General features: G+C 39.3%; 1 protein-coding gene across 4 annotated transcripts in view; it reads left to right on the top strand.

The window, feature by feature from the left end:
* LOC131158115 (sodium/pyruvate cotransporter BASS2, chloroplastic) overlaps positions 1 to 16,794 on the top strand; it is a 68,891-nt gene that overhangs the window by 41,450 nt on the left and 10,647 nt on the right. For all 4 annotated transcript variants that reach the window (XM_058112728.1, XM_058112726.1, XM_058112729.1 and 1 more), the window contains exons 8-11: positions 14,399 to 14,480; positions 14,983 to 15,034; positions 15,174 to 15,271; positions 15,393 to 15,551. In XM_058112728.1, the coding sequence (XP_057968711.1) occupies positions 14,399 to 14,480; positions 14,983 to 15,034; positions 15,174 to 15,271; positions 15,393 to 15,551 (391 nt within the window). The remainder of the gene's footprint in view (positions 1 to 14,398; positions 14,481 to 14,982; positions 15,035 to 15,173; positions 15,272 to 15,392; positions 15,552 to 16,794) is intronic.

The raw sequence follows: 16,794 nt of genomic DNA, 5'->3' as shown, positions 1-16,794 counted from the left end.
GCTGCAGGAGTGTTACTCCAAACAAGCCTCTCATGGTCGTAGTTGTGGTCATGGCAAAGGTAGGGAACCTTCTAACATTGGAGTTGTTGCAGAATCTCTTCCTGCACCTCCGACTTCTCTTACTCCTGCACCTGCTACTGCTCCAGATTTCTCTTAGCCAGGCTTAACTTACTCAGCTTCATTCTCAGATTAGCCTCCTTGCCTCTGCTGCATTGACTGCATCCTCCTCTACAACCACCTTTGTTGCAGGTGAACCTACTGCCCTTTTAAGTCTGGCACGGCTGGTGGCACGCCCATTTGGATACTGGACTCAAGGGCGAACAACCATTTGACTGGTGAGGCATCTCTCATTACATCCCCTGTCCCTTCGTTGGTTTGTAATGTCCGCATTGCTGATGGTACCTCTCGTTCCATTCATACCCAAGGCACTGCTTGTTTATCCTCGACTCTATCTTTATTCCCTGTTTATTATGTTCCACAATTTTCCCATAACTTGTTATCTATTAACTGGATTGCCAAACAATATAACTGTGTTGTGGTTTTCTTACCCAACTCTTGTTACTTGCAGGACCTGAGTTCGAAGAAGATTTTTGGCAGGGGCTTTGAAAGGGACAGGCTCTACTACTTTGGCGATCCGTCTTCCTATCCTACATCCTTTTCTGGCTTTGAGGCATCTGTTTTGCCTTCTGATGTTTCCGCTGTTTTCTCTTTAAAAACCTTGGATTTGTGGCATGCCCGTTTGGGACACGCAAATTTTAAATATTTGTGTTGGTTATTTCTAGAATTTAATAAAGCTTGCAAGAATTTTAATTTTCAGTGTGCTACTTGTGAATTATCTAAGCATGTTCGTTCATCTTATCTGTCTCGTATGCACCGTTCTCTTGCAACTTTTGTTATTGTTCATAGTGATGTCTGGGGTCCCTCCCCTATCTCCTCTCTCACTCAGCATCAATAATATGTCACCTTTATTGACGATTACTCCCGTTGTACCTGGGTCTACCTCATGAAAAATAAATCCGAAGTTTTCACTCATTTTTAGGCTTTCCTGCTAATGATTAAGACTCAATTCAATACCGTGGTTCGTATCTTGAGGTCTGACAATGACCATGAGTACCTCAATAATGGGTTTCGTGTTGAGTTGTGTCAACTGGGTATTCTCCAACAGCTAACATGTCCCTACACTCCTGAACAGAATGGTGTGGCTGAACGCAAAAATCGCCACATCATGTCTATTGTTCGTTGTCTTCTTCGGGGAATGCACGTCCCCAAGTCTTATTGGCCTCACGCCAATTCTCACTACAGCCTATCTTCTCAATCGTACCCCGATTGGTGCATTGCAGAATTTTGCTCCACTTCATCTTCTGCATCCTGACAAGTCCCTTTTCTCCTTTCTTCCTAGAGTGTTTGGATGCACTTGCTTTGTTCATAACTGGAGTCCTTCTCGGACCTAGCTTTGATGATAAAGCCATCCAGTGCATTTTTCTAGGGTATTCCTCTATTATGTCTAAGGGATATCATTGTTATGATCCTGTTGGTCGGCACACTTATAAATCTCTCGATGTCACGTTCCATGAGTTTACCCCATTCTACATTGACTCCTCTCCTTCTATATCTCCGCCAGTGCCATCTCCACTTCTTCGATCTGAGCCTATCTTTCTCCCATCTGTACCAGTGCTCTCTTCTCCGATGTCGTCTTCATCTTCTGAGCCTGCTACCTCTGTCCCCACTAGGCAAGACCATCTCTCTCTCATTCAATAGTACCATCTGCAAGGTGCTTAACTGTGAACACCCATTTACAGCCCACCGTGTGTGCACCGGAAGGAAGGGGAACAAGATCCCAAATATGTTGGGATGTCGGCTTGCTTTTATGCCCCTGAATCCGAATATCTCCCTTTCTGCAGAGTCTGGTGATCTATTGACAGACCCTTCGGTGTATCAAAGACTTGTTGGTCGCCTCTTCTATTTGACCAACACTCTGCTTGATTTGGCCTATGCAGTGAGCCTAGTCACCGGACTTCACATCTTGATGTCGTCCATGACATCTTATGGTATGTGAAGACCTCACCTAGATTGGGATTGTTCTATTCATCTGGAATACAACCAGATCTTTCCGTGTTTACTGATGCTGACTATGTTGGGTCCAAGACTGACAGACGATCTACCTCAGGTAATTGTACTTTCAAGGGTGATCATCTTCTTTCTTGGAAGAGTAAAAAGCAGGCAGTGGTTTCATGTTCTTCTGCTGAGGCTGAGTACTGGGCTATGGCACAAGGTACCTATGAGATCCTGTGGCTACGCTCTCTCCTATCTAAGATTGGCTTTCCTATGACAGACTCTTCTTTGTTGTTTTATGACAACAAGTCTGCTATATCTCACTCTTCTGATTCAGTTCTGCATGAGAGGACCAAGCATATTGAGGTGGATATTCACTTCATCAGGGAAAAAGTCCGTTCTGGGATTATCTCTCCCCACTTTATCGCCTCCAAAGGCAAGGTTGTTGATGTCTTCACCAAGTCTGTTGGCCTAGATTTATTATAGACTGCTGTCTCCAAGCTTCGACTTGTCAACATCTTCGTTTTAGCTTGAGGTGGAGTATTGAACATAGTGTATAGTTTTAGTCCACATCGAAATGTTAGGATAACTTCACTCTCTTGTATAGCTATGTATATACATCTCAAAGTTGTAAGCAAAATACACCAAGTGATATTTACTTTCTTTTATATAGTTCTCTCTCTTTTACTTTCTTCTTATTTTATTCCTAAAAATGTAGTCAATAGACATTTCGCAAACCAAACGTAGGGTTTGTTGCATGGTGGCACTATTACACTCTATGAGTGTTTGTTGAGAATTCCACTTGTTAGTTTGTCCCACATTGGAAAAAAATTGAGTAGATAATGGGTGCGTATATGTATAGTTGGCCCCAAAACCTAATAGCTTAAGCTTTGGGGTCGAGTTGGTACTCAGTCATGTATATGAAGCCTGTTTATACGAATTATTGTGAAAATGTATCCTAAGTTTATGTGCACACATGTAGTAGATTGAAAGAGAAATAAAAAGAAAACAGGAACACAATGATTTAAGTGGATTGGCAGTGTACCTATGTACACAGAGCCTTTGTGCAATTTCAACTACCTTGTCAATGTGTAGAAATCCTGAGTGTCTTGGAGTGATTTAGGGGATATTTATGTAGAGAATTGTCTATTATTGAAAGAGATTATTTTTAGGAGATTGTTTCCATCTTTAGCATATCGATTGTATTATAAGTATAATGTATCGACTTGTACAAATTATTCATTCAAGAAATATAGAAAACCTATTCTGATTTCATGGTATTAGAGCTAGGGTTTCTATAATCCTAGTTAACGATGGCAGAAGGAGTTGAAGACAGAATTCAATTTTTGTATTTCTTCAAATGAATATTTTGTACATCCCTATCTTACAATATATAATACAATCAAAGATTCTAAATAAGTAAACAATCTTCCTACAGAATAATATACAATCTTCTACATTTACTACTTTCCTAATTTACTCAATATACCCAAGGATACTCGAGATTTCAACACTCCCCCTCAAGTTGGATCATAAATATTAATCACATCCAACTTGCCAATGAAATCATCAAAGTTCTGTCGTGTTAATCCTTTAGCAAAGATGTCTGCAGTTTGTTCCTTGGTAGGTACATAAGTCATACAGATGGTTCCTTCTTCAACCTTCTCTTTGATAAAATGTCGATCTACTTTCACATGTTTAGTCCTCATGTTGAACTAGATTGAGAGAGATACTGATGGCTGTTTTGTTGTCACAATAGAGTTTGATAGAGAATTTCACCTGAATTTGTAACTCTTCCAAGAGTTTTCGTAACCACAGTCCTTCACATATTCATTGTGCAGCTGTTCTGAATTCAGCTTCAGCACTGCTTCGAGCCACTACATTCTGTTTTTTGCTCCTCCAAGTTATCAAATTTCCCCATACAAAGGTGCAATATCCAGTGGTAGACCTTCTGTCTTTCGCTGATCATGCCCAATCTGCATCTGTGAAGATTTCTACTTCCTTGCTTTCACATTTTTTGAAGAAAAGTCCTTTGCCCGGAGAACCCTTGAGGTACCTGAGGATCTTATACACAACATCTAGGTGAGTCTTTTTCTGTGAATGCATGTGTTGGCTTACCACATTTACTGCAAATGCAATGTCGGGTTTGGTATGCGATAGGTAAATTAGTTTACCAACCAATCTCTAATACCTTTCTTTTTTCAACTAGTACCCCACATTCTTCGACCCTCTTTACCGCTTCAATAGGAGTTTCACAAGCATGCCAATTTCGGTTAGGAGATCAAGAATATACTTTCACTGAGAGACACTGATACCCTTTTTTGATCTAGCATTTTCCATTCCCAAGAAGTACCACATTTGTCCCAAGTCTTTAACTTCAAACTCAGCAGTTAGGACTTTCTTTAATATTTCATCTCCACTGTATCATCTCTAGTTAGGATTATATCATCAACATGTACTATCAGAATTGTTTTCTTTCCACTTTCAGACTGTTGGAAGAACATAGTGTGATTTGATTGTCTTTGTCGATATCCCTGATTTTTAATCACTTTTGCAAATCTATTGAACCACGCTCTGGGAGATTGTTTGAGTCCATACAAGGACTTATTGAGTTTGCATACTCTGTTTTCTTCACCTTTCTTACTAAAACCTGGTGGTATAGTCATGTAGACTTCTTCTAGCCCGCCATTTAGAAATGCATTCTTAATGTCGAGTTGCTGTAGTGGCTAGTCTAAGTTAGGTGCCAAGGACAGGAGTACCCAAATTGTGTTCAATTTATGCCACTGGTGCAAATGTCTCCGTGTAGTCAATGCCATAAGTCTGTGTAAACCCTTTTGCAACGAGTCTGACTTTATATCGTTCAACTGTCCCATCAACTCTATACTTCACTGTGAAGACCCATTTGCAGCCTACTAGTTTCTTTCCTCTTGGTAAGTTCATAACATTCCAAGTTTCATTTTTTTCTAGGGCCCACATTTCTTCCATGACGGCTTCCTTCCATTCAAGAATTTCCAGGGCTTCCTGAATATTCTTTGGAATTTTTATCCTGTCAAGGTTAGAGGTAAAAGTACGATACCCTTTAGATAGAGTTTTATAGGACATGTATCTTGACCAGGGATATAGAGTACATGACCTAGTTTTTTTTTCTGACTGTAATGGGTAAATTGATGTCATCAAGTGCAGACTTATCAGAAGAAAGCTCATGGTCATTGATTACCTGACCGGGATTGGGCATGGACTCATGGTTGCTTGGAGCTATCACCGGTTCCAACTCTTTTGGTGCCTCGGGTATGAGATTCTCCCTGTTCTTTGTTTTTGGCTTTCTTGAGTAAACCAGTATTTCCTTTTATTTTTCTGCATCTCCCCCCGAGTTTAAGTGATCATTTGTATATGACAAGTCAGGACATGATGCAATGGGAGACTCAATAGATGGGTCAAGGAATGATGCAATAGGAGACTCATTAGATGGCAGCACAGATTCAGTAGTAGAGAAATCAAAGAACTGATCTTCACTCCACTTCTCCCCCTGAAGAGAAGGCTTTGGGAAATAAGGAGTGGTCAAAGAACGTGACATCAAAGCTGACAAACATTTTTCTTGAGACAGGGTCAAAACATTTGTAGCCTTTCTGGATAGTAGAGTAACCAATAAAGACGCATTTAATGGCACAAGGTTCCAATTTATCCCGATTGTGAGCATGAACATGAACAAATGCAGTACATTCAAAGATTTTCAGAGAGATATTGGAGTGGAGTCGAGAGGTAGAAAAATGTTCCTGGAATTTCTGGAAAGGAGTGGCAAAAGAAAGAACTTGACTCGGTATTCGATTAATGAGTTGTGTAGCTGTTAAGATAGCATCTCCACAAAAATAGTTTTTCATATTTGTAGTGAACATCAATGCCCGAGCTACTTCAAGTATATGTCTGTTTTTTCATTCAGCAACCCCATTTTGTTGAGTGGTATCCATACAAGAACTCTGATGAATAATTTCATTTTCTTGAAGATAATGTCCCATGATATCATTAAAATATTCCGTACCATTATCGGTACGTAAAATTTGAATGCGAGTTTGGAATTGTGTTTGAATCATGGAGTGAAAACTGACAAAAATAGAATGGACTTCAGTTTTATCTTTCAACAAGTAAACCCAACAAATATGAGTATGGTCATTAATAAAAGTAACAAACCATTTAGTATGAGTGCGATTAAGGGAGCGTGAGGGCCCCCATAAATCACTGTGAATCATAGTAAATGGGCGGGATGGTTTGTATGTGGATTTTGGGAAAGAATTACACTGATGTTTTGCAAGCTCACAAACTTTACATTGAAAATCAGAAGACGTTTTATTTGAACATATAGAAGGAAATAAACGTCTTTAATATTGAAAATTTGGATGACCCATCCTAGAATGCCATAACAAAAGTTCACTATCTTTAGAAATAGATGCAGAATCACAAATTGCAGTACTACATTGTTCACTCGTATTTGCCTCTTCAAAGTAGTTGAGTCCCTCACACGCCTTAGCACTGCCAATCGTCTTCCCCGATGATAGGTCCTGGAAAACACAATGAGATGAAACAAATTTAGCAGAGCAATTGTAATATTTTGTCAACTGGCTAGTGGATAACAAATTGCAAAATGACTTGGGAACATGTAGGACAGATTTTAAAGTTATAGAATTAGATATGCGAATACTTCCTTTGCCTGCAACCGGTGAGAGAGATCCATCTGCAATTTTAACTTTCAGGTTTCCAGCATATGGTGAATAGGATGAGAACAATTGATAAGAATCAGTCATATGAACACTCGAGTCAATTATCCATGGTGATTTGTAATGGGATATAGAATTTAAGGCTGATAAAAAATTACCTCGGTGGGCTAAAGAACTAGTGGAAGACTGACCCGATGTTTGAATTGATCTGGAAAACATTTTATATAGCTGGTCCAATTGCTCTGGACTGAATACACTACTTGGAGTGGTATTGTTATTGTTCTCACCTTGGGACTTCTCAGTTGAATTATCAGCAGTAGCCTCATAGTCACGATTTTTTTGATATTGCCTCGGCTTCCAATCTATAAGCTTTCCATGAATCTCCTAGTAGGTATCTTTTGAATGACCTTGCTTACAATAGTGCTCGCACCATAATTTTCCCTTTTGTGATTTTTGCCCAAATCTCGCAGGGCCTTTTGAAATTAGGGCCAAGACTTCAGGCCCATTTGATTTCAAATTCGGGGCTAGTACTTCAGGCCCAATATGGCCCATCGGTGGTCTCAGCATCACGTGTCTTTTGCTCCCCTCACGCCTCACTTTTGTGAACATCTCTCGGGTCGATGGCAGGGGTCGTCGGCCAAGGATTCTTCCCCGCTCGTTGTTCGGATCATGGTTGAGGCTGGCCAAGAACTCGAAGACCCGTTCGTTCTCGAGTCGTCTCTTGTAGCGTGTGCTGTCGCCGGAGCATTCCCATTCCTCCTCGATGCTCATATCGAGCTCCTGCCAGAGATGGGTCATCTCCATGAAGTACTTGGTAACGTCTCTCTTGCCTTGCCTCATCTGCCACAGTTGAGACTTTATTTCGAAGATCTGAAAGTAATTGTCGATGTCGGAATACGTCTCACGAACAACATCCTAAACGTCCTTCGCCGTTGGCAAGAACAATTAGATCTTCCCGATTGACGACTTCATCGAGTTTGCAAGCCAAGTAGTAACCATGGAGTTTTCGGACCTCCATTTCTGTAGAGCTACAACATCGGTAGAGGTTGGTTTCTTCCTTTCGTCGGTAAGATATCCTAACCTCCCTTTTCCTTCAATCACCAATTTGATGGATTGAGCCCACTCACGAAAATTTTTTCCATTTAATTTCTCCACTACGAGTGGAAAGGCTGAGTTTTCTAGCCCATTCGAACCCCCAATGGATGTGGCTTTCGAGTCGCTATCGAGATTTTCAGAGGAAGTCAATCCTCTACTATTGACAATGCCGCTGGCCATAGTTAGCTAAGGTTTAGAAACCCTAGCTCTAATACCATGAAGACAGAATTCAATTTCTCTAATTTCTTCAATTGAACATTTTGTACATCCCAATCTTACAATATATAATACAATCAAAGATTCTAAATAAGTAAACAATCTTCATCAGAATAATATACAATCTTCTACATTTACTACTTTCCTAATTTACTCAATATACCCAAGGATACTCAGGATTTCAATAGGACTCGTCAACAGTAGAGGGTCGAGCACCTCTGAAGCTCTTGACAGCGAGACTGAAGCCACCCCCACCTTGAATTCGAATGGGCTAGACAACTCGTCCTTCCCACTCTCGGTGGAGAGATTGAACGGAAAGAATTTCCGTGAATGGGCTCAGTTAATCAAACTCGTGATTGACAACAAAGGAAAGTTAGGCTACCTTACTGGCGAGAAGAAGAAGCTTGATTCAATCGACATTGCAGCTCTGCAGAAGTGGAAGTCGGAGAACTCCATGGTGACTGCGTGGCTGGTGAACTTCATGAAACCTTCAATTGGCAAGACCTATTTGTTCCTACCATCGACGAAGGACGTTTAGGATGCTGTTCGAGAGACATACTCAGACGTTGAAAGCTACTCTCAAATCTTTGAGATCAAAACTCGGCTATGGCAGATGCGGCAAGGAGAAAGAGAAGTCACAGACTACTATATGGAGATGACGAATCTCTGGCAAGAATTCGACTTGAGCATTGAGGAAGAATGGGAATACCCTGGAGACAGTGCCTGATACAAGAAAAGACTTGAGAATGAACAAGTCTTCGAATTTTGGGCCGGACTCAATTGAGACTTGGACGAGGTGTGAGGGAGGATTCTCGGCCGACGTACTCTGCCTTCAACTCAAGAAGTTTTTTCGGAGGTGAGGCGAGAGGAGAACCGGTGCAAAGTGATGTTGAAGGAGCCGATTCTGATCGGAAACAATGGGCCCGAAATATCTGCCCTCATTTCAAGAGGAACTCTTGTTGGGACAAGCCAAAAAACGCACAAAGGAAGACCTTAGTGTGAGCACTACCGCAAGCTGGGCCACTCAAAAGATAATTGCTAGGAAATACATGGGAAGCCCGCAAATTGGAAGCCGAGGCAGAATCCTAAAAATCGTGGCTACCTAGCTGCTATTGATAACCCAGCTGAGAAACCACAAGGTGAGAAAAATAATAATTCCACTTCAAGTGGCACGTTCAATCCAAAACAGTTGGAGCAACTCTATAAAATGTTCTCTACCATTCAAGTATCGGGTCAGTCTTCCGCACGTATTCCTTTTGGTTTTTTAGCCCACTGAAGCAATTTTTTGATAGCCTTAAATACCATCTCTCATTAAAAATCATAATGGGTAATTGATTCTAGTGCCTCTAATCATATGACCGAAACCTATCATCTGTTCTCATCCTATTCACCTTTTGCTGGAAATTTGAAAGTTAAAATTGCAGATGGATCACTCTCATCTGTTGCAAGCAAAAGGAGTATTCGAATCTCTGATTCTATAACTCTAGAATCTGTTCTACACGTCCCTAGGTTGTCTTGTAATTTGTTATCCATTAGCTAGTTGACAAAAGATTCCAATTGCTCTGCTAAATTCGTTTCCTCTCACTGTGTTTTTCAAGGCCTATCATCGGGGAAGACGATTGGCAGTGCTAAGGAGTGTAAAGGACTACTACTTTGAGGAGGCGAATATGAGTGAACAATGTCAAATTGCTATTTGTGATTTTGCATCTGTTTCTAAGGATAGTGAAATTTTGTTATGACATTCTAGGATGGGTCATCCAAATTTTCAATACTTAAAACGTTTATTTCCTTCCATTTGTTCAAATAAGACATCTTCTGATTTTCAGTGTGAGATTTGTGAACTTGCAAAACACCAACGTAATTTCTTTTCAAAATCCATATACAAACCATCTAGATCTTTTACTATGATTCATAGTGATTTATGGGGGCCCTCACGCTCTCTTAATCGCACTCACACGCAATGGTTTGTTACTTTTATTGATGATCACACTCGTATTTGTTAGGTTTACCTATTGAAAGGTGAAACTGAAGTCCGTTCTATTTTTATCAATTTCCACTCCATGATTCAAACACAATTCCAAACTCATATTTGAATCTTGCGTACTGATAATGGTCCAGAATATTCCAATAATATCTTGGGAAATTATCTTCAAGAAAATGGAATCATCTGTCAAAGTTCCTGTGTGGATACCCCTCAACAAAATGGGGTTGCTGAATGCAAAAATAGGCATATTCTTGAAGTAGCTCGGGCATTGATGTTCACTACAAATATGAAAAAATATTTTTGGGGCAATGTCATTTTAACCGCTACATATCTCATTAATAGAATGCTTAGTCGGGTTCTTTCTTTTGCCACTCCTCTCCAAAAATTCCAAGAATGTTTTCTTAACTCTTGGCTCAACTCCAATCTCTCCCTAAAAATTTTTGGGTCTACTGCATTTGTACATGTTCATGCTCACAATAGGGATAAATTGAAACCTCGTGCCATTAAGTGCATTTTTATTGGTTACTCTCCTAGTTAGGATGGCTGCAGATGTTATGATCCCAAAAAAAAATTGTTTGTTAGCCTTGATGTCACGTTCTTTGAAACCATTCCTTACTTCCAAAAGCCCTCTCTTCAGGGGGAGAATGGAAGTTGCTAGATCAAAAAAGGGTATCAGTGTCTCTCAGTGAAAGTATATCCTTGATCTCCTAACCGAAACTGGTATGCTTGGATGCAAACCTAGTGAAACCCCCATTGAAACAGTAAAGAGAGTTGAAGACTATGGAATATCAGTTGAAAAGGAGAGGTATTTGAGATTGGTTGGTAAATTAATCTATCTATCACATACCAGACCCGACATCGCATTTGCAGTAAGTGTGGTAAGCCAACACATGCATTTGCCAAAGGAGACTCACCTAGAGGCTGTGTACAAGATTCTCAGGTATCTCAAGGGTTCTCCAGGCAAAGGGCTCTTCTTCAAGAAGTGTGAAAGCAAGGAAGTAGAAGTTTTCCCAGATGCTTATTGGGCAGGATTAGCAGAAGATAGAATGTCTACCACCGAATATTGCACCTTTGTATGGGGAAATTTGGTGACGTGGAGGAGTAAAAAACATAATGTAGTGGCTCGAAGTAGTGCTGAAGTTGAGTTCAGGGTAGTTGCACAAGGGATATGTGAAGGATTGTGGTTACGGAAACTTTTGGAAGAACTACATATCACGATGAAATTCCCTATCAAACTCTACCGTGATAACAAAACATCCATTAGTATCTCTCTCAATCCAATTCAACATGACAGGACAAAGAAAAGGTTGAAGAAGGAACCATTTGTATGACTTATGTTCCTACCAAGGAAAAAATAGCAGACATCTTTACCAAAGGGTTAGCCTGACGGAGTTTTGATGATTTCATCTGCTAGTTGGATATGATCAATATCTATGATCCAACTTGAGGGGGAGTGTAGAAATCCCGAGTGTCTTGGAGTGATTTAGGGGATATTTATGTAGAGAATTGTCTATTATTGAGAGAGATTATTTTTAAGAGATTGTTTCCATCTTTAGCATACTCGATTGTATTATAAGTATAATGTATCGGCTTGTACAAATTATTCATTCAAGAAATACAGAAAACCTATTCTGATTTCACAATGAAACTGCTCTTAGGGTTTCAACTCGGCTACAAGTATATATATTTATATATGTGTGTAGCCCCAATGTGGAAACCCCAAAATACCCTCATATAATAATGTGATGACACTATGCCCATTAAAGAAAGATGTCGCCTGGGTTGTTCAAATTCTAATGTCATACTTTCCAATCATCCAAGGCTAATGAGTTGAACGCTGGCCTAAATGGATCTTATGATGAGTTTCATTTCATTCCATGTACCAGTGATAATACTTTCATTAGGTTGTTAGACTCCATAATTTGCCCACTTCAATAGTATCTAATAGGGCTATGAAGTTTTTGGCAATTTTTGAAGACCCTATGGAACTTATTTTGCACCCAATGGTTAGTAAAGAGAAAATTATATTAGCAAGGCATCAAGGGGATGCCAACCCATGGTACAAAACGTCAATCACTCTGTAGAGTGTCACAAACATCAAGGATCACATTATGATCATTAACAATTTGCTTGCTAAGCCAGTTGGAGACAACAGCAATCCACTTCTCTTTGCAAATCTGAAGTGGAGTAGTTGTATCTTTGAAGGCTATCTTATTTCTTTCTTTCCAAGCATACCAAAAGATGGTGAGAGGGATGAGGTTCAGAGCCTTTCACTTCTCCTTTGTGATCTGATGCCTTTCCAAGCCCAAGTCTCCCCTCCAACTGAATTTTTCATAACCCACTGCTGTTCCCTGTACAGTCAAGGATAGAACCAAATTCCACAAGTTCCTTGTCCAGGGGCAGTGGAGAAGAATGTGGTTGACTGATTCTGCATCAGCCATGCAAGAAAATACTTATTTGTGACTGTAAGCCTCTTTTCTACAAATTGTCAAAAGTTAAAATATTTCCAAACAAAAAAGGCAACCTTTGTAGGGGCTGCTGTCCTCTAAATGTGAATCCAAGGGGAGTTATTTCAATTTGTTCTCATCACTGAGAGCTTCTTGTAGAAAGAATTTAACATTGAAAGCACCATTTTTTGTCCAAAGCCCATTTTGATTCGTTGGGGATGTTTCGGTAGCGGAAATTATAGAGAAATCTATAAAAGTAGGAGAGCGCATGAAGTTCCCAATCTGCCACGTTCCTAGTAAAGGGAATTTTCCAAAAAGTTGCCTGAACAGTGATTTGGAGATGATGACTGATAAGGGCATTTTTATGTAAGCCAAGCTATAGATAAAGGAAAGACAACTCTAAGATTAATGTTCTCACACCATATATCATGCCAGAAGTAAACATTGGCCCTCATTTCCTACTTGAAAGGTCACAAATTGGAAGAAATATCCCATCTTTTCCTCATAAATTTCCATACTTCCATTATAAGGTCCCTTACTATTTTGTGTTGTCCAACCATTACGCTGAAACCCAAATTTAGAAACAATAACATCCCACCAAAAGTGGTTTTCTCCTTCATGAACCTCCATAACCACTTCCCGAGGAGGACTTTATTGAAAGTGAGGAGGGCTTTATTGACTTAGGTGCATAGTGGGAAGATAAAACTTGGAACTTGGGTTTTGTTGTTGCATGCCATGGAGTTGCATGTGATCAGTGAATCAGCCTTTTAAGGGTATCCATGATTTCTCTACCTTGACATCCTATTGACCTTATCAAGCTTCCACCTTTATGGCCATCCATCTGAGATTTTTTTGCATGACCCATTCATGGCATTCATGCTGATAGTTTGCAAAAGATTGCAATAAATAATGCACGATATAAAATAGCTGCTAATGAGGGTGACTGTCTAATGGTAGTATATGTCTGAAGCATACTACACAATTTTTTAAGAAATTGATGCCCACCCATTGAGTCCTTGGCCCTAATGCTTTGTTGCTTGAACCACAATAACATATAAGCGTTAGTTTTCCTTTCAATGTTGAGGACTGGATTTCTTACCGAGGCATATTTGAGTCTCCCTTTACACATTTAGATACCTCTCCTTGTTTTTTTCTGTTGACTGCAGTTCCTGCTTTTCCGACTTTTGTGTCGCTGTCAACTAATCATGTTGAGAGTATTTTAGAGGACAGTGTTATGTCTACACATGGTGATTACATACATATCTCATAAAGGGACTGATTGCCCTACTTCCAAGTCCATTTGAGTCACTGAGCATGAGTTGCATCTCCTTGATCCAGACATATTGGGGCATCTTTAGAGGTAGAGTTTTCATCATTTCGGGGGGAAATAGGTGGGGATCACATTTGGCAGGATTTTTTTGGCATAATTTGAGATTTTGTTTGTCAAATTTATTCTATAATCTGTGTAAAGGCAAGAAATACTTGCAAGGAGCAGTCCCTCCATATAGTATTTGGAACCCTCCAATCACAAGATGCCACGTTAGCATTTGGACTCGTATAGTTGACAGGAATTGCTTGGTATGGATCCCAATGATTTGGGCCCTGCATCACTATAGTGGGTTTGAACATTAATACAATACCTTGTCATTGGAGGGTTCCAAATCTTACGTGGAGGGATCGTCCCATGTAAGTTTTTCTCATTAAAAGGCTCCATCTTACAATATTTGGACAGCTGGCATGATTGGATTGAGAACCAATGAACCATGATAGTGTTTTGCTTAGTTTTCCCTTTCCAAAATTTTATCTTTGTTTTCTTTTATTGTCTGATGCTCCCTCTTGCCAATATGTGTTGCATCATCCAACTAGGCTAGTTTTTTTCTTTGGAATATCTGCAGGTGTTCGACTGTAGGAGCTATTGTTATGACACCACTTCTAACTAAGCTTCTTGCAGGTCAGCTTGTTCCAGTTGATGCTGCAGTAAGTATAGATCTGCTTAATAATATATGAACCTTGATTTTGATATAATTTTGCTAAGGCCATGGGGACAGCTGACCAGATGACATGCCAATGGTAGAGTTGGCTGTGACAAACTACCTCCTTGTCTGCAATTTAGCATGTTTTATAGGTGCATATTTGGACCCAATCAGGAATTGGCCATCAAGCCAGTCTGATGCATATGGCCTTAACATATAATAGGTTTGCTTGATAGTTGATTTATGTTTTGGAAAAGAGAGGAGGAGAGTTTTGGTGAAAAGTGGGGAGTTCGAGCTGAAACAATGACTTAAGAGTCATCTTGTTCTACTCAAAGTTGAATTGAGATTTGAAATAACAAGGTAAAAGCAACTAATTCTATAGGCTGCCTCCCCCATTGCTCACCTCTCTTTTAATGCATGACCAACTTGACATAATATTGTGTTTTTCCACAATGACTAAATAAAAACCTTTCTTATTTTTGTCTTTTCTAAAATTTTATTTGCAGGGTCTGGCCATCAGCACTTTTCAGGTTGTTTTAGTACCAACAGTTGTTGGAGGTAACTAGGTGCTTAAATGCCGGTTCCATTAAATTTGATTGTCCTGAAATTTGACATGGTTCTTATGCAGAGCTTGCCACTAGCGGAATTGCATCCTAATGTATATCTTTAATCTTTTAATTTTTTTTTTGTATGGCAGTGCTTTTGAACGAGCTTTTCCCAAAATTCACTTCAAAGATCGTCACAGTAACGCCTTTAATTGGAGTTATCCTCACAACCCTACTTTGTGCAAGCCCTGTGAGTTTTCGAATTTGCAATGGAATTTAATTCATATGGTTAGCTTGAGAAATTCAGTGTCCTATCTTTTTAACTACTGTTTTATATTGAAAGGACTGATTTTGATAATTATGTTCTTAAGATTGGGCAAGTTTCAGATGTCCTTAAAACCCAAGGAGCCCAATTAGTATTACCTGTGGCTATCCTACATGCTGCTGCATTTGCCCTTGGTTATTTGGTTTCGAGAACATCGTTTGGTGAATCTACTTCTCGCACCATTTCCATAGAATGTGGGATGCAGGTAATTATTATTTTTTTCATAAATAAATTTGTTCTTCTTGGGTAATCAGGATATAAAGATTTGATGAGTACATTCGATCACTCTTAAATTTTTGAACCATGCTTATAGGCTATAGCCCCAAATTTAATGTTATGGAATCATTTTGCAAAATGGATAAGAGTATGCTTGTTTGATCTGAGTCTGATCCACTTAATCCATTTCATAATCGATCTCAACTTAAATAAATCAAATGTGGTTGAGAAGAATCCCAATGCAAAGTTATGCTGGTAAGGTTAAATCATAGTTATCTGGGACATGGTATGTTATAGGGTGTGTTATGGATACGGGATTGGGGTACTTGATACATGTTACATGAGAGAATCTTTAATCAAGAGAGAGTTCTCAAAGCCACGGATTAGGTCACTTCTTCCTCACCTTCTACTGAGAGGAAGAGATCCACAATGACCATAGGATTTTTTTTTCTTCCTTCTTCCTTCCTCTGACTCTCAAACTTCAAATTTTCTGTATATTTTTTCATGTTTCCTTGGGCAGGACTAGAGTTTGGGTTTGCAGTAACTGCGATCTGAAATGCAAAAAAAATGCAGTTAGGGTTGCAATCAGTTTGGTTCGGTCAGTTTTTTGAAAAATCCTACACCTAAACTGAATTATTTGGTTCCTAATATTTATGAATTGAATGATGGTCTAAAACCAAACTGAAATATTCAGTTTGATTCAGTTCGGTTTGTGTTGGTCATTTTGGCCTCATAATGCTCCTTGATTATGCCAACTAAAAATTAAAGCGGACTTTGTTAAATTATACCAATTTAATGAGAAAAATTGCCCAATGGAATTCTTATTGGAAAAACAATTGGATATGTCTTCTATAAAATGATTGTTGAATTGAATTTTTAGGAAGATGTTCAAAAAAATGAAAATTTCAATCAATTATGTTCTTTGGAAATTTCAATTGGTAACTGAATATGCCTTTTCGATTTGGTTTGATTCTTTCGGTTTCATAAAACACAACCAAAATAGAACTGAAACATTCGGTTCCTGATTTTCTGAACCGAATCGAAATCAATCAGTTTTGTTTCAGTTCAATTTGGTTTGACAGAAGATTTCAAATGCTCGTTGAGACATTCGACCCAAATTGTAGTTCCAAAGGGGGTCACATGACCCTGGTAACAATGGGTCACATGTTTCCAGTTATGTCCACCTAACCTGCTTAAAACTCATTTTTTTTCTTTTTTCTTTTTTGTTTATT

Source organism: Malania oleifera, chromosome 6 (genome assembly GCF_029873635.1).
Source record: "Malania oleifera isolate guangnan ecotype guangnan chromosome 6, ASM2987363v1, whole genome shotgun sequence".
Classification (NCBI taxonomy): domain Eukaryota; kingdom Viridiplantae; phylum Streptophyta; class Magnoliopsida; order Santalales; family Ximeniaceae; genus Malania; species Malania oleifera.
Note: the sequence above shows the minus strand (reverse complement) of the source record. Positions and strands in the feature narration are given on the sequence as shown.